Raw genomic sequence first — 17,669 nt, forward strand, 5'->3', positions numbered from 1 at the left:
AGCCAACAGCTTAGGTAGCAAGACAAACACTTAGCTAGCTAACAGCTTAGCTAGCTAACAGCTTAGCTAGCAAGCCAAACGCTTAGCTAGCAAGCTAACAGCTTAGGTAGCAAGCCAAACGCTTAGCTAGCAAGCTAACAGCTTAGCTAGCAAGCTAAATGCTTTGCTAGCTAGCTAACAGCATCCAATAAGTAATGCCACTGTTTCCACATGGAATCCCGATTCACTGCAATTTAACCAAGTTTAATCAAAATAAAAGTTATATCTATGAACATTTCTCAGATGAAACGGTTTTGCTAGCTAACTCCCTAAGCAGTTTAAACTTTGCTCTGCAGACTCACTTGGAGGCGACTCTGAAATACTTCTGAATGAAGTAGAAGGCGACGGCGAGGGGAACCAAGGGTACGAGGAAAATGGGAGTGATGGAAGCCATGACCCCGATGGCGGACAGGCAGAGCAGGGTCGACCGCGTCAAAGACTCCAGGGTCGGAGGAATGTGCTGAAAAACAATGACAGAAACAACATGATCCGTGAATCTACAATAGCTACAACGCTTCACTCCAGAAGAATATTTGTCTCTGTTTACCTGGTCGATGATGTTGGTGTCAGCAGAAAACCTGTTGAGGATCTGCCCCAAAGGAGTGACGTCAAAAAACCTGAGAAAAATCATCAGCAAGGTTTTAAATAATAAAAGTAAAACACATTTCCATCTTCGTTTTTATCCACCATGATGAATAAAATATGGATTTAATGTCAACATGAAAACTAAGAGACTGCAGAAATGTTTAACCTTTTAAAGTGACCTAATCCAGCAGAGGTCCAGTCAGTTGGTGCTTCCTGTCGCACAAAGCAGTGAGCTTGTTTTGTGTTAAATATTTTTATTTAACCAGTTTTCACTTTTTATTTTTCAAATTCTCCATTGGCAAAATTATTCAAGAGGGTGAAAACCGTATGTTCCCAGAAAGCTGGACTCCACTCATTTACAGGTAGCTTTAGCATTCGTGACAGCTAGCTGCAGCCTGTGATCACGCTGAGGTGATTGACAGCGCTAAGACCCGCCTCCTGGCTCTGATTGGTTGTTTATAGTTGAAGCAGAGGAGCCTGAACTTTTCGCAGATTGTGACTCAAACTGTCACAACAAAGTGACAGTTTCAACAAATCTGAGAAGTTTTGGGTCCCAAAACGTTCCGACATGTCTGCAGAGCTGGACCTGGTTTACCTGATGGGGGCGTGGATGATCTTATTGAGCAGGTTGTGATGCAGGTTGGTGGCAGCAGAAAGACCCAGAAACTCCACAGAGAGGGAGGTGATGAGGCACAAGGTGATCCCCGCCGCACAGAGGACGAAGAACACGTGCAGGTAGTACACGTTCTGCTGCAGGGTCACAAAAACCGAGCAGAAATTCATACAACAGCTACAAATAAAGCAAATTAATGACATAAATACTGATAAATTATCATGATATACAATAATATTCTTGTTTTAAAACCATTTCTGAGTACTGCAATGGTAATAATGGCATAATAAGATCAATTTAGATTCTAATAAACATTTAACAATAACTGGAAAACATTTTAAATATCCAGAATAATGAATTCATCCTTCAAAAACGTCTGAAACTGAAGATTTTAATCATCCAGTTTTTGGTAGAAAGAAAAAAACAATAAATCTCACAAATGAAAATGTAATTTATCATGTAATTGATTGATTATTGCAACAGGCCTGAAGGGAAACAGATGTTTCTGTTCCTTAGATCCACATTCAGCACTGAAAAGACATTTCGATTCATCATACTTGGCAACTTAAATACTTTTTAATACTTTTTATTCAATGCTTCATACTTTTAAATCCAAATATTTGATATTTTTGTTGTATGTGGAAAAAAAGATGGTAATAAAGTTTAGCACTTTATTAATCATTATGCTAAAACAAAAGTAGCGACCTGAGGAGAAACATCGGTGGAGTTTAAGGAGTCGGTCCAGTTCTGCAGGAACGCTGGCGTCTGATTGGCTGCGGTCCAGTTCTGCAGGAATGCTGGCGTCTGATTGGCTGCGGTGGTCTGAAGGCTTGCTTTCGTCTTATTGGTGGAAGTCCAGAGAGCCAGGCAGTAGTCAATGGCAACGATGACCGAGTGCTTGAGCAGCTTGGAGGAAACCATGAGGAAGACCATGAAGAAGCCTCCAGAGGAGAGGTAGCAGCCGCACATCTGGACACGGAGCGGCAGACATGATGCCCACAACCCAACGCAATTCTGACATCTTTTATTTTGACGAGTCCGAGTCTCCGTCTGGTTACCTTCCACGGGATCTTGGACCGTCTGCTGGTTGTGGTGGAGAAATTATCGTCGTCTTCTTCCTCCTCTTCCTCCTCTGGAATGATCTGATTTAGTGAAAAAGCTCAAAGCAGCAGCAGAAGAAGAAGAGGAAGCTTCCATCACCTTCGTCCTCATCGTCCATCTGGTTCTTCGGTTCCCTGGAGTAGAACGCTCTGCGCAGCGTCTTCCTCTCCAGAGTCGTCTGACTGTCCTGCTGAATGTCCTGCAGATTCAGCAGATTAAAATCTCATGCAGGGCCGAACAAAGCATTTCTGGGGCCCTAAGCAGGTTTTTATTTGGGGGCCTCCTTCCCAACATGCTAACGCCATTAGCTTTATCATTGCTAAGCTACTCTATACCTGCTATCATTAATAATTAGCTTATACCAGAAATATAAGGTGGCATTTAATCTTATATTTCCTCAACAACTATAAACTGTTCTCCAGCATTTAGTTTGTTTATTTTACATCATGTTAGCTTGGTGCTCTTGGGCCCCCTGGTGGTGCGGAGGCCCATGACGGCGCTCTACCTTCTCCAGCTCCTGGTCCTGCCTGTTCATCAGCGTTTTCCAGTGATCGTAAAGCTCCGTGTCGTGAGTCTGAATGTCCTTCAGGGTTCCCTCTCTGAGGACCGAGCCGTCCTTCATCGCTATGATCTGGACACAAAACGCCAACCAACAACGTAACGCTACGGATCCGTGGCGCTGCAGGACAGAAGGACTCGCATTTGATTGGACTCACACCCAGCAGCTGGTGTGAGGCGCTCGTTCTGATTGGTTCCCTCCAAACATCAGGTCTGCAGGCCTTCTGGAGCTTTGCTAACCTGAAACTACCGACTTTTCATGGCGGTCCGATTCGACCAATTCCGATATTTTCACTAGGTTTGGGCATTTATCGTATCGTTTATCATTTACCGTGATAAGAAGTAGTAATTACTACCAAACTCTGTTACTTATTGCAACCGGTGCTCATTTGTACCTTTTATTTTACCTTTTCTTCTCCTCTAAAGTTGATCTGCATGCTGCTGAACTCAAATTATTTGTTTCTGCAAACAATGTTGGCCAATAAAGATGATTTTTACAACCTGTAGAGGATTATAAACCTTCACAGATTCTCTAAAATCCATCACCGATATGCGTTTTCCACTTCGTTTTCGCTCATTAACCCTTTGCAGTCGAGGTCTAACTGGCCATCCCAGTCTCTCTTCTCTGTGCTCGCTATGAAGCCATGTAGCGATAGCTAGCTAAACTACTACTAACCCTACACACACCACAAACTCTAACTAACACACTTATAGTCTAAAAAACCCATCGAAACACTCAGTAAAATCCCCAGCATCGCTGCACCCTAGTCTCTTGCCGTATCCAAATCCCCCCCCCCCCCTCGTCTCTTTCCGCGTGTCTCCGTTCTACCTAGCAACAGACCGTCAACACATTTTCATTGGTTGTTTCGAAATGTGGTACATTTAGACCCCACAAAATAAGGCGGAAATCATCAATCTTATTTCTGGCTTTATTGTGAAGTAAATAACAACAAAACCAATATAAAAACAGCACTTTTATAAAGTTTGAAGTCCGTGCTGTCCAACAGAGTCGAAATGAAAACTCTGTATGCCGTCTGTTATTACGAAGCCGTATTAATGCGTCACATGCTTGTACGCCGGGTGGCGAATAGCGACTACATAGGGTTAAATCACAGTGGTGTGGAATCTTTCACCTGCTTTCTGAGCTTCCTGGTGCCGTTAGCATCAGTTTTGGATTTGGGAGCCTCACCCAGTCTGCGTGAATGAGGTACTGCAGCTTGTGGGTGACGAGGACCACGGTTCGCTTATCGTCCTGCAGAAACTTCAGGATTCCCTCCTGCATCAGGTGATCGCTCAGGTGGATGTCCAGCGCTGAAAACGGGTCGTCCTGTTGGACGTGGAAACCGTGAACGCATCACAAACCAGATCGCAATCAGAAATCCTCAGAGGAATAAAAAAAAAAAAACCCAACGGCAGCAGAGCGCGTGAATATTTCAACGCCTTTCCAGAGGTTTTTAAGTTTACACAGGGTGTGAGTTATTCTCACTCGCTGTCTGGCGCCCGGCTCTGTTTGGATAATTAAAAATCCGGCCACACCAGAAAGCGTCTGCCAAGCGTCGGAAACGTTTTCCACATGACGCCGAGAGCGCCTGACGTCAGATCAGATATGTTCTGCAGACAGCGAGGGCGCAGCGCAGCGCCACGACCGAGGTGGGAGTTAATGCATCTGCCTGATAAGAATTTAAACCAACAGGAAATTATACAATTCAATTAGCAGCAGATTCACAGATTCGTCTCATTTAGGAAACTCACAGCATCCAGTGGATTCACACACCGGTGTTAATAGGAAACATCCAAGCTGCCATCGTGACCTTTAACCTCTGTAACTCAAATTAAATGAAAAATAACGAGGCTGCATGAATGTATGAAGTCCATTATTTGGTTTAACATTTTTTCTGCTGCGTTGCAGATTCAGGTCCAGATTCTGGCTGAACCGATCTGAAACGTGAATCTGCCTCTGGTGAAGCTAATGCTGTTAGCTCTAGCTAATGCTGTTAGCGCTAGTTCATTCTGTTATCTCTAGCTCATTCTGTTAGCTCTAGCTAATGCTGTTAGCTCTTGCTAATGCTGTTATCTCTAGNTCTCTAGCTCATTCTGTTACCTCTAGCTAATGCTGTTAGCGCTAGTTCATTCTGTTATCTCTAGCTCATTCTGTTAGCTCTAGCTAATGCTGTTAGCTCTAACTAATGCTGTTAGCTCTAGCTAATGGTTCCATGGCTTGCTAATGGCGTTATCTATAGCTAGAGATTTCAAGTTTGGCTAATTTAGCTCTAGCTAATAGTTTCAGGTTTGGCTAATGATGTTAGCACTTGCTACAGATTGTAGGTTTTTCAATGATGTTAGGTGTGACTACTGGCGTTAGTTCTAGTTAATTGTGTTAGCTCTAGCTAATTGTGTTAGCTCTAGCTAATGGTTTCAGGTTCTGCAAATGGTATTAGGTCTTGCTAACAGTGTTAGCTCCTGCTAATAGTGCTAGCTTGAGCTAATTTAGTTGGTTCTGGTGACTAACTGCACATAAAGACTTTGGCGCATGTTTTTATGCTAAATGTGCTAAATTTGAATCGTTCCTCCGTTTTACGTTCTTTGTGCATTGCAGGGAAAAGGTAACTTACCAGGAAGACGATGTTGGTGTTTTGGTACAAAGCCCTGGCCACACAGATTCTCTGCCTCTGCCCCCCACTCAGGTTGATGCCCTGAAACAGACTCCGGGATTACTCCACGATATGACAGTCATATTTACTACTTTAGTAATGGATTACAGACACTAACCCTCTCGCCAATCTCGGTCTGGTCTCCAAACGGCAGCAGGTCGATGTCCGGCTGAAGGGAGCAGGCGTCGATCACAGCTTTGTACCTAAAAACACCCGGACCCAGAACAGCAGTCGGAGTCAAGACAGAATCGGAGCCGCTTGTGTTTGAACGGCCGACAGTTTGCTGTCAGTTTGTCTATAGCGTTATCTATAGCTAGAGATTTCAAGTTTGGCTAATTTAGCTCTAGCTAATAGTTTCAGTTTGTCCAGTTTCTAACTCCAGCAGTTCATTAAGCAACATTTCCTCTAACTTAATAAAATGATGCGTCACAAAGACCTTAAGTTGGAGACGTCCATTTATTATCATGATTTGTTGGTTCCAGCTGCAGGTGTTTGCTTAGTTAATGGTTTCAGATTCTGCTAATGGTCTTAGCTCATGCTAACTCTTTAGCTCGTGCTAATAGTACTAATGGTGCTAGCTGTTGCTAATGGTATTAGCTCTAAAAATAAATTCCACAACAAAACGTGGTAGAACTTCAGTAACCTAAGCTAACCTTAGCGACCCTTGACCTTTTTCCTCAGTTTGTCATGACCTAAAGTATTTTATTTAAATGTTACTAACTGCGTTGAGGTGCCAGTCAGAGGAAAACTCAGCATTACCGTTGCTTGTTGAAGGGACTGCCAAAGGTGATGTTTTCCTCCACCGTGGCGTTAAGCAGCCAGGACTTCTGGGCGGCGTAGGCTACAGAGTTCCTGTTCTTGCTGGAGGCATTATGGGAAATGGAGGCAAAGAGACATTAAATGAGAACCAAATGTTCTGCCTCCATGAAGCTTCAGAGAGAGGGAACGCTGGACGACGACGTTTGGGAAACGGTCAAACTCCACAACACAAAAAACACCAGATATGAGGGATGAAGGCGGAGGATGGAAAGGGTTAAAGGTGACCTGCGGGGAAAAAATTAAACTGGACCAGATAAAGCAACTCATAAAAATAAACCACCGTAGCGCCTTGCTGGGAGTCTCGACTAAACGCTGCTGGAGGAACAAGAACTCAAGAAGCTCAGTAGTTTATTCTGAAACGTCATTTGATGCCAGATCGTAAATCATTCAAATGCAAATCTGCAACATTAGAATAAACTTATCTTGAATTATCACAGCTTTAACAGGTATGGAAAATGGAAATAATCCAAACAATCTGGGAAAAAACTAAAAGATCATAATCTCATTTACATCAGCCATGTTGGGTCCAAGTTAATCCAACTCCAATCCGTTTGTCCTGAAACTTCGGCTCAGTGGAGAAAGTTTGATAAATCGGACCAAAAAAAAATCTAACTGATCCGCCGACGAGCCTTTGGGTTCGGTGGAAGTGAACTCTGGTTTGGTTTGGATGTGAACACCAAGCGGACCAGAGGCCGCTCCAAAAGCAGGAAGTGGACTACACTGTAGGGCATTCTGGGTAAATCAACCAAAGCTAACATGTTAGCCTAGCGCTAGCAGCAGAAATGGCTCCTGGTCTTTAGCCTAAAGAGAAATCCTCCAACTGCAGCACATTGCATTCTGGGTAAATCCAACCAAAGCTAACCTGTTAGCCTAGCGCTAGCAGCAGAAATGGCTCCTGGTCTTTAGCCTAAAGAGAAATCCTCCAACCGCTAAAATCCTCCATCTTGTTTCCATCTGGTGAAGTAGGAAGTTGCTCTCAGTGTCTTCAGAGGTTTTTGTGTCGTTTCCTTCAGTGGTTCTTGGTGCAGCGCCCCCACAGGCCAGGAGGGGAACAGGTTGGTTTGACTCAGAGCCACAGCAGCTGCAGGTGGAACAAACTGGATCCAACTGAGTTTACCAAACGATCGGGTGTGAAAACACCCTTAGAAGAACATTATGAAACTTTTTTATATTTTGCAGAGCCAGACTTGCTGACAGCTGTTTGGTTTCTCCCATGTTGTGAACGCAGTACGCGTCGTTAGCTGTTAACTATATTATATATAATATTTTCCATACCATCTGTACTTTTTCTGATTTTAAGTTGCAGAATCATCTCTACTGAGAGCATAAAAACAGCTACATATGTCAGATATTAGCGTTTTCTCCAGCAGAGCGACGACTCCCAGCATTAACAAAACAAACCAGTCCAGGATCAGATGGCACAAACTGACGGCGTCTCATGGGAAACCAGCAGCAGATTCACCAGATAAAACTCTGAGGCGGCGGTTTCTCCTAAACACACGAACAACGACAGCAGCAGAATCTGCTGGTAGGAAGGGACTGTTCATATTTTTACAGCACAGGGGGAAAATGTGAACAGTCTAAAACCAGTTTGTCCTGCAACTTTTAGATGTCCTGAATCAAAAAGGGAAGATTTTATCCTCAGCATAAAGTTCTTCAGAGATTCAGATGCAAAGCGAAACATCTAAAAGTTGTAGAATGCTAACTGAACTTTAGCTACATGTTTCACCTTTTATAAAGATTCACAAAAACATTTAAAAAAAACTAAACACGGACAGTATTTTAGTACACTTGATCAAAAATGAAAGTACTTTTGTACATGCGTAGGTGTTCATGAGCAAGTTCAAACCAGCATCCTCTTTTTTTTTTTAAGAGGCACAAAAATGAACCAGGTTAGAACGGATGGAGGGAGGAGCAGGAGAGGCGAACGACGGGTCAAACGGGTCACGATCAGAAGAGCTTGTACCTCCCCACGTCCTCCTCAGAGTCCTCGGTCTCTGACCAACTGTCAAAATCAGTATCTGAGTCAGAATTCACCCACGACTCAATTATCCGCCATTGAAAACGTGCAAAAACAGACAAAGCAGCGAACAGAGAGAGACGCATGGGCCTCAACATAAAGCGAAAAGCTAGCATGTCAAACTGCAGACGGTGATTATGTGTTATTAGATGGCCAGCTGATTATCACATTAAGCTTCCCACCCAGGAAAGAAGAGAAAGTGATGCTGTCACTGCCTGTCTGCCTGTGATAATTAGGTTTTGTGGCTTCTTCCACAATGATGTCTCATATTTATGGGCTTCAGGGATTTAAAGCAGCTTTTATTTACTTTAGTTGTGAAGTTTGGAAGCTGGGTGACTGTTAATCATAACATGCTTCATAAAATAGATGAGTACTTTTGCATATTTGTGCATGCTTGTACTTGCTGTAACTTAAATTAAAATACTCCCCATAATATAATCTGTCAAAAGAACAGTTAAAGAAACCGAGGATAATTTTAGACCCTCGCTTATAGAGAGAGGTAACCTAGCAGAATCCTTGCTTACAGTTTCAGGATGAACACACCACGGACAGAAATAAAGTACCTGATATTCCCTTCGTGGGCCATCTCACAATCAGGCAGCCTGATTGGCATGAAGGCAGGAAATAAAGTGAAACCAAAGACACGAAAACAGACAGAAACACAACCAAACATCTGCAGAAACGTTAGTGTGCAGCTCTGGAGCATCAAGACGTTGGTTAGAAACTAGGATGGGAGAACTCAGACAGACCTTAAGGTTTAAATCTGTAACTGTGATTAAATTAAATTCCACTTATACGAGTCTGTCTACTCAGGGACAGCACATTCCCCAAAACCTCCACTTTCCTTATTCTATTAGGTAGAACATCTATTTCTGTGTTGCTTTTTAATATTTTTGGTCTGCTTTCCTTCATTGCAATAAGGCCTGCTAACATTAGCAGCTAGCTGAACTGGCTAACTAGTCTAAAATAGGTGAAATCAATAACTTTTAGCTCCAAAACTACTTGTTTACCTGATGCAGCAAAATTAGCAACAAAACACAAACTGCCACATAAAGGTGCAACAAAAAGTGTTGCCCTAATTTATGCCTAATGTACCAATTTGAGAATTACTAAACTATTTATTCTGTCAAAAAGGCATAAAAGTGGATTCCTGTGTTTGTAAGAGCACAACAGTAATCACACTTTCTGTTAGCAGTTAGCATTAGCAGCTAGCCAAAAAACGTCCTAAAACTTTTCTTCCAGCTCTGTGAAAACAATTTAATTTCTTTAAGTTTTCCGCTTTTGTTTAATAAACAAAAGAAAAACATTATTAACATTATCAAGAATAACATTCACAAGCAATTTTCCACTTCAACTTTACATATAGTGTGGAAATATATGTTCATACGTCACGTTTTATACTTAAAAATGAGGTAAAATGAGTCAGAGATAATAACTAAAGAATATCTTTCATAGTTAGCACCACTGGCTAGCTCACTAAAGCTGTCCTATAAACAGAGGAGAAATGTAGCCTTTACTTCCCACTCTAACACAGTTAAACCTTTATGTGAACTTTCCATGGATGACATTTGAAAAGCAGTGAAAGGTGCATCAACACAGCAAATGGAGCCACATTTTTGGGGGAAAGCTAGCATTGGTAGCTAGCTTTGGTTAGCCACCAAAAACTGACTTGAAAACAGGAAACTGTGAAGTGAATTTCAGCTCCAGTTCTTTAAAAGCCACAAATTAGTAATAAAAAATAAAAGTTGTTTCCGTTTTTGTTCATTAAAAATTACTTTAGTAAAATAATGAGCTAACAATAAGTAGCTTTCTTCTGATCCTGCATCTGCTAGATGTTGCAAACAAACACTTTCATTTGCATTTAGGAAAAGTGCTTAGACTTTTCAATAAAGTATATATATTTTTTACATTCCTGCTTCTGTATGTAAAGCACAAAACATAACAGGAGTTATTACTAGCAAAGCTAGCATTAGTGGAGAGCTAGCGAGCTAGCCAAAACCCAAACAGTGAAGAGCAGCTTTTTAAAAAACTGAACATTTACTTGTTGGGCTTAATGTGGCTTTTTTAAATACAGTGTTTGCAGCAATGCCATGTTTTCTACCTTAGATATTCTCCAAATGTTATTCCGCTGACTTACTTGCTCCAGAAAACTCTTCCATCGATTGCTTGCATCTCACCCAGCATGGCCAGCAGCAGGGAGGATTTCCCACATCCCACCTGACCCACGATCATCGTTAACTGACCTGGGATGGAAACAAATAAAAATCAGGTGAATGTTTTCATCTAGTGAGCAAATTAATGACAGTTACATTAAAAGAGCAATATTGTTCTGCTTCCTGCGAGTACTGTAAGATATTTTAATTAAAAGATAAACTGCAGTAATTTGAAATGTAAACAAATCACTGATTTTGTTGCAAACATCCTGGAAATGTTCCACCTCCAGTGACTTCATTCATTACCAGAGCTAAATTTAAACATAAGCAGAACATCCCTAAACTTAGCCGTCCTTCTGAGTCAACCTTGCAGATGTGATTTCTGAAGTAGAAACCTTCAAGATGTCCAGTTTCTTCCTCTTCAGCACTTTGGCAGAGAAGAAAAGTGCTGCTTAGCAGTAGCATGACTGGGATTGCAGGGAAGTCGCATCCCAGAGGACGACTGGAGCGAGTGAAGCTCTGCATCTGTCCGGCCCGACCCGGCTGCCTGACACTCGATCCGCACGCTGGTTCCGGCCCGACTGCTGAGCTCAGATTTAAGCAGCATGCTAACATCAACTCTGAACCATTTACCAATATAATCTGATGCTTCAGCTAATCTAACAGTTCACAGAAGCTTTAATTTCATGTCATTTTATGTCCCCACAATAAACCAACTTGCTAACGTCAAAAAAACGGCTCTAAAAAGTTTCATTTTCTCATAAAATATAACGGAAAAAAGCTTGTTTTTATTTAAATATCATGCTGTTTAAATAAAATGCAGACTGGACAGTTTGAGAAATTCGTCAACACAATCTGGTGTGGAGTTTTCCTTCCCAGTCAAGGAACTGGCCTTTAGGAAATTCATGTTTTCCAGGATAATTTTATGATGTAGTTAGAGAAAATGGTCAACCTAAGTGCTTTTTGCACCAGTTTAAACTATGTTGCATTTAAAAACTGCCAGTCAAACCTAAACTACATTATTCTCAGAAAATGTCTCAGTTGCATTTATAAAACTTTTATGTTTTTCCTGCATTTGACTCAATTGATTCGGTTGATGCAACGCATTTTATTTTCTCTCTTTTATTCCATTCACTCAAGAAATATGAATAGCTCATGAAATAACTAAAAGAAATAAATGAAAAGTATCCAGGTGGGGTCATTTCAGTCCCAACAAATTTAGCTGGACGATAAAATTGTTGTTTTAAGACCATTTTCAACTAATATAATCATAACGGCATTAAACTATAAATATATAATGAACATTCAACGCTGGAACTGGAAGATATTTAAACATCCAAATTAAATAAAAGATTAAATTGAATTGCAAATCATCACCCCTCCAGTTTTGCATTGACATTATTTTGAACCCAAACACAGAGGCAACCATGATAAAAATGAATTTTGAAGGCAGAAACGGCAGCTGACCTGTGGGGATGCGTATGCTGATGTCTGACAGCGTCAGCTGGTTGTTTCCCCAGGTGAAGGAGCCGCTGCTCACCTGGACGGAAACAGGGAGGAAGCAAACTGTGACTGCATCGACTTGGAGACATTACGCAGCAACAGCAGATGTCTCAGCCCGACTACGTGCCGTTTCACTGTTACGCACTGACCTACGAGAGCTCAGCACATGACCCGACCCGAGTTCACAGGACAGTGGTTAGATAACAGCTTCACACAAGCAACAACACGTACTGCGTTCACAACACGGGAGAAACCAAACAGCTGTCAGCAAGTCTGGCTCTGCAAAAATACCCCAAAATCTGCAGAAATAAAGTTCACTGACTTTCATCAGTTACATGCTGCAAAACAACGAGCTGGAAATTTAGAGGTAGAAGTGTTAATTCATTTAAAAGACAGGTTAAAAACATTGATTTAATGTCCATCTTGATCTGTATATTTTCCGTCTAACAGGTTTTTCCCACTCATTTTCAGTCCAGTAGCTACAAAACAATGACAACAAATAAAAACAAATGCAGTATTCCACCTTCTTTAAGTCTTCCCACATTCCTGTGCCTGAGTAAAACATAAAAAGCAGTAAAAATGAAGCTCCTACATGCATCAGGTTGATTTATGTTTCCTTTATTTACCAATATTAGCCAGTAAGAGCATTTTAGCACATAATAAATGTAATAAAAGGATGAGTTGGCACCTTTAGCAGACCATAATCATTAAGCAGCAGGAGGATTTTTTGTGATTAATGTCTGCATATAAATTATTTATATAATGGATAACAAACAACTATGATAATAACTGAAGAGTGAAGTGATCTTTAAACTGAACCAATTATAACAAAATTCACATTTTTCGTACATTTTTATGCTGCCCTTTATGTCACCACTGCTTCCAAAAAAAAAAAAAAAAAAGAAAACCACCCAGAACATTTATTGGCAAATAAATCAATGATTTTTCATGTTGGAGAATTAGCCATTTCAAAAACCTCCCGTTTGTGAAGTCACTGGGCCGTTGCCTAGCAACCCCAGCCCCGTTGCCTAGCAACCCCGGCCAGGAGCGTTCCAGAACATTCCGTCAGACTGCAGAAACAGCAGCAGAGAAACTGTTTACGTTCCTCCCATCTGTTGCTTTTACGTGTTTATTTTTATGTTTATTTTATCTAACAAGAACCCCCCCACCCCCAGGTTTTTTATTTTTTATTCCACACGTTACTGGTCCCGACAGGAATCTAGAGAAAGCAGCGTCTTTTGTTTCTGTTAGGGAAAATACTCACGATAAGCTGCTTGGGGTTTGTTTTTGTTTGATTGGGGGAAAGATTTAAATAATAGACGGGGAGAGAGAGAGAGAGACGGCGAATATATTAGGTCACACGTGGAGAAAGTGCACGGATAGATGCTTTGTGGCCAGATTACAGGACTGATTTTGGTTATTTTCTCCGATTTTTATAAATTTTGTGATAATAAAAACATAAAAAACCAGAACACCCACAGATAATGAACAATAACAAACACAGTGGACATGACAGACTGGTGTCAGAGCTCCCGTGGGAAAAATGAAGAAAAACAGGAAAATGAGGAGAGCACATGTAACAAAGGGGCGACTGAAGTCAGAAAACGAGTTCAGGGTTTGACCCGGATTCAATCTTATTACACCAGCAAGGAAATAATCCGGTACAAGCTGGAAAACATTCACCTTATTAGAAAAAACTACAATTAAAAAAGCCAAAACTCTTCCTATTTCTGCGAATATTCATGTCTAAATTGAAAATGTTGAAAACTCACAACCAGCCAGTGGCAGCTGCAGCAAACAGCCGTTTGTCTTCTACATAAAAACAAAACTGCATCCATGAACAACAGATTAGTTTTCTGCAAAGTTGCTGCAACTAACAATTATTTCAATATTTATTTAGTATTCTGACTATTAATCGGACAAAAAATGTCTTATTCTTCAGATTTTTCAACCATGTAAGCCTTTTTTTATAGAATATTAGAAAAATATTAAAAGGTAGAAATAACTGAATCCCATTATAAAGTCAGAAAATAAACATTTTATTGCCTAAAATGTAAAAATACAGCACTCCTTTAGTAAATCTGAACCAGGTGAAGCTAAAACTGCCACATGAAAACTTTTGGCTAAAACGAATCGATTACTAAATTAGTTGACGATTATTTCAATAACCGATTAATCACGATTAATCGTTTCAGGCCTAAAAAGTGAAACCTGACTGAGCGTCTGGGAAACGGAGAAGTGATGCGGGTGGGAAAGCAGCAGCAGCAGATTCTGCTTTAATCAGCCGGCGGTGGTCTGGACCGGAGCGTCGCTCCGCAGGGATGGGACAGGAAGAGCAGCGTTTACAAAGCGGCTGAGAAAAATCTGGACACTTTCACAAGACCCTGCAAGGGCCAAATGATTCTCGTGTGAATTCTGCATTTCCTGTGCAAGACGACGCACAAACACACGTGTTTACGACCTTTTTACATTTTTAAATTTTACATGTTGGAGCAAAGCGGCAAAAAATGCTAAAGATTTTTTTGTTTTTATTAATTTAACAATTTGAAAAAGTTACCAATCAAACAGTTTTTAGCCAAGTTACTAAACTGCTTTTCTGTTTTCTTGGTTGTTTATTTGGTTGGAGGTTTTTTATTCTGACCAATTTTCAGTCAAGTTACCAATCAAGGAAGTTTTTGTCACTGTAGGTAATTTAATTCATCAGACTTAAGAGGTTTAAAATAAAAACAAAGCATTTCCAACTGGATCCAGTGGTGAAAACTCATCATCTGCTTTCCTCACAGCAAAAAGCTCAGTGTTAATTTAACTCTGAAGAGTGTGGACTATATTAACACTGAAAAAGTGTTAATATCAACTCTGTGGGAGTTAACATAATTCCCAGTGTTGATTTAACTCCTACAGAGTTGATATTAACACTTTTTCAGTGTTTATATCGTCCACACTCTTCAGAGTTAAATTAACACTGGGCTTTTTGTTTTCCTTCTTTACTTTGGTGATCATCATTTCTAGTTTTGAAAACTGAACAAAGAGTTTAGTTTTTGCGTGCTGTATTAGCTTTAACCCTTTCAGAGCTGCTGAACTTTGACCCTCACCTTTACGGCCACATCCTCCGTCTCGATGGGCCTCATCGCCCGCCGGCTCGGCTGCTCGTAGTTGTCCATCTGGTAGCGCATCGGCTGCTTCCTGTTGATGGCTTTGGTCTTTAAAAGATGGTTAAACATTCACCATGAAACAAAAGTTGATGCATAAACAGAAAAAATAAGAAGAAGTACAAAAAATGTAATCATTTTGCCACAATTTTTTACTGAATTTTGACGATAAAAACAAAACTCAACTGGAGGGAAAGCTCTAATTTCCAACTATAAATCAGAACCTGAAAGCCACACTTGCAGCACTCACCATCCCCAGGTGTTTCTTCCCTACGTCCAGGGAAACTGATATATCTCCATTTCTCCAGCTGTCGTCCCCGATTTCATCACTCTGGAGAAACTCACCAAGCTTCTGGACACTTTAGGGAAACACACACACACACACACACACACACCGGTCTATGAGAAGTGCGAACGGTAAGAGTTTAATACCAGCAATCTCTCAGGAGTTTAGAGTTTCTGTCCTCTGATGTCAGCAGATGCAGCAGCTGAAGCATCTCCATGTTTGGTAACGTCCAGAACAACCAGATCTGCTGTCCTCACCAGTGAAACACCCACCTGACCAGAGCCTTCACCGCAAATCTGACCACAGTGGAGAGCAGGAAGAGCGGCGTGACCAGGATGTGGAAAAGCGCCAGCGCTGCGAAGGCTTGAGAGGGACTGGGAATGCTGCTGGTGAGGAAGTGATGAACCCCAAACGTCTGGACAAGAACAAGTTCAGATGATTCGTTTCATGGTACGAAAGCTGCTGCAGAAATCAAGATATGAAATAATTAAACTTACAGCAAGAACGGCAGCAATGGGAATAGCAGCGTTCATGAAAACTGCAAACAGAAGAGCGGACATCAAACACGACACGAGGAATCTGTGGCGTCCTCTGCCTGGATGCTTCACCAGTCAATCGGTACGTTCATTTAAACTGGAGGGATTTCTGGGACAAACCCGACTACTGGGAATACAACACGTTTTCTAAAGGCCTGAGCTTTGGGAGGCCCATTTCTTAGGATGGACCAAGCCTTATTTGTGGTTTGTTTTATCCACTCCAGCACCAGATTACCTGTCAAGTGGAGTCAAGGTGAGGCTTTCAGGTCAAAGAGCGCCGCCTCAACTGGACCAGCAGTGGAGCAAAGGCGGACGGCTACTTGGCTTGCTTCCCCACCAGCCGTGTTTTAACACAACTCCGGTTGGGTTCTGAGGTGTCTGGACGCCTACGAAGCTCAGCCTGATTCGGTTAAAGTGTTTCGGTTCGGTTTGAATGAACAGGCAGGTCACAGTGGGAAAACAGCCTTCACCTCAAGTGAAATGCTGGACGGTTAAAACTGACACAGAGATACGTTTTCTGACGGGGACAACAAGTTTTAACCGTTCATTAAGGTTTTAATCGTCCTTCGTTCCTCTGGCCTCACCTTGGCTCCTCCAAACCTAAGTGAAGTTGGCCCCCCACCTTCTTCAAACCAGTGTCAAACGTTTTTGCTACGTTTGTGTAGCAAAAATTTTAGTTTGTGCTGCTTTGGCTTTGAAGATATTAATGAAAGTGTAAAGGTCAAAAGGTCAACCAGCCCCCCCCACTTTTATGAAATCAAACAAAATTAGTGTCAAACGTTTGTGCTACGTTTGTGCAGCAAAAATTTTAGTTTGTGCCGCTATCATTTTAAAGATATAAAGAAAGTTGGATTTCATAAAAGTTGAGGGGCTGGTTGACCTTTTGACCTTTACACTTTCATTAATATCTTCAAAGCCAAAGCAGCACAAACAAAAAATTTTGCTGCACAAACGTAGCCAAGTTGATTGACACCCATTTTGTCTGATTTGAAGAAGGGTGGGGGGGTGGTTGACCTTGGATGACCTCTAGAAACATTTCTTTATATCTTTAAAGTGATAGCGGCACAAACGAAAATTTTTGCTGCACAAACGTAGCACAAACGTTTGACACCAAGGTGGTGTCAAAGGTGGTAAAATCTTCTTATTGGAAATCTTTCTTTTGTCATGAACTTCTGCCGCTTCCTGTAAGATGCTTAGGGTCACATCACTCATGAAATCCAACTTTCTGTAAAAGAAGCTAATGTTTGTAGAAAACCTTCATTGGACCCATCGAACCAAACAATGCCTGAGCTTTTGTTTGCCGTCTTACTGGACATGGAGGTGTAGAAAGCAAACGTCCGGAGGCTGGTCAGCTCTTTGCCTCTGGTTTGCTCCACGCTGTCGCAGAAGATGTCCTCCCAGGCGTAGAGCTTCAGCAGCTTAATGCCCTTCAGGATCTCCGTCGTCTGTTTCAGACGGTCTGTGGAGTGTTCCTGCAGGACCGGGTCGAGACACGGCCACAGTGTAATACCCGTTTCTTACAACGTGACTGTTTCAGTGATCGTCATGGAGCCGTTTTAGAAATGTGGACGTGTTTAGCATTGAGATGCTATTTTAGGCTTCTGTCTGCTTTCCATCTGCTTCTCGTCTGCTTTCTGTCTGCTTTCCATCTGCTTT

At 41.5% G+C, this 17,669-nt stretch overlaps 1 protein-coding gene across 5 annotated transcripts in view; it reads right to left on the bottom strand.

Annotated features, from left to right (window-relative positions):
- Positions 1 to 17,669, bottom strand: part of abcc9 (ATP-binding cassette, sub-family C (CFTR/MRP), member 9) — a 35,030-nt gene that overhangs the window by 14,577 nt on the left and 2,784 nt on the right. For 2 of the 5 annotated variants that reach the window (XR_001776318.1, XM_017303474.1), the window contains exons 4-23: positions 17,323 to 17,485; positions 15,975 to 16,015; positions 15,750 to 15,892; positions 15,442 to 15,550; positions 15,135 to 15,242; positions 12,007 to 12,079; positions 10,524 to 10,629; positions 8,950 to 8,988; positions 8,333 to 8,371; positions 6,307 to 6,408; positions 5,666 to 5,750; positions 5,509 to 5,589; positions 4,086 to 4,223; positions 2,844 to 2,969; positions 2,438 to 2,537; positions 2,296 to 2,369; positions 1,943 to 2,206; positions 1,220 to 1,374; positions 587 to 656; positions 342 to 499 (exon numbers count right to left, since the gene is read on the bottom strand). Coding sequence is in view for 1 of the 5 variants with exons in the window: in XM_017303474.1 (XP_017158963.1) it covers positions 342 to 499; positions 587 to 656; positions 1,220 to 1,374; positions 1,943 to 2,206; positions 2,296 to 2,369; positions 2,438 to 2,537; positions 2,844 to 2,969; positions 4,086 to 4,223; positions 5,509 to 5,589; positions 5,666 to 5,750; positions 6,307 to 6,408; positions 8,333 to 8,371; positions 8,950 to 8,988; positions 10,524 to 10,629; positions 12,007 to 12,079; positions 15,135 to 15,242; positions 15,442 to 15,550; positions 15,750 to 15,892; positions 15,975 to 16,015; positions 17,323 to 17,485 (2,174 nt within the window). In the remaining 4 variants the exon portion in view is untranslated. The remainder of the gene's footprint in view (positions 1 to 341; positions 500 to 586; positions 657 to 1,219; positions 1,375 to 1,942; positions 2,207 to 2,295; positions 2,370 to 2,437; positions 2,538 to 2,843; positions 2,970 to 4,085; positions 4,224 to 5,508; positions 5,590 to 5,665; positions 5,751 to 6,306; positions 6,409 to 8,332; positions 8,372 to 8,949; positions 8,989 to 10,523; positions 10,630 to 12,006; positions 12,080 to 15,134; positions 15,243 to 15,441; positions 15,551 to 15,749; positions 15,893 to 15,974; positions 16,016 to 17,322; positions 17,486 to 17,669) is intronic. The other 3 variants (XR_001776319.1, XR_001776320.1, XR_001776321.1) reach the window with 3 other exon arrangements.

Source organism: Poecilia reticulata, unplaced genomic scaffold, assembly GCF_000633615.1.
Source record: "Poecilia reticulata strain Guanapo unplaced genomic scaffold, Guppy_female_1.0+MT scaffold_291, whole genome shotgun sequence".
NCBI lineage: Eukaryota > Metazoa > Chordata > Actinopteri > Cyprinodontiformes > Poeciliidae > Poecilia > Poecilia reticulata.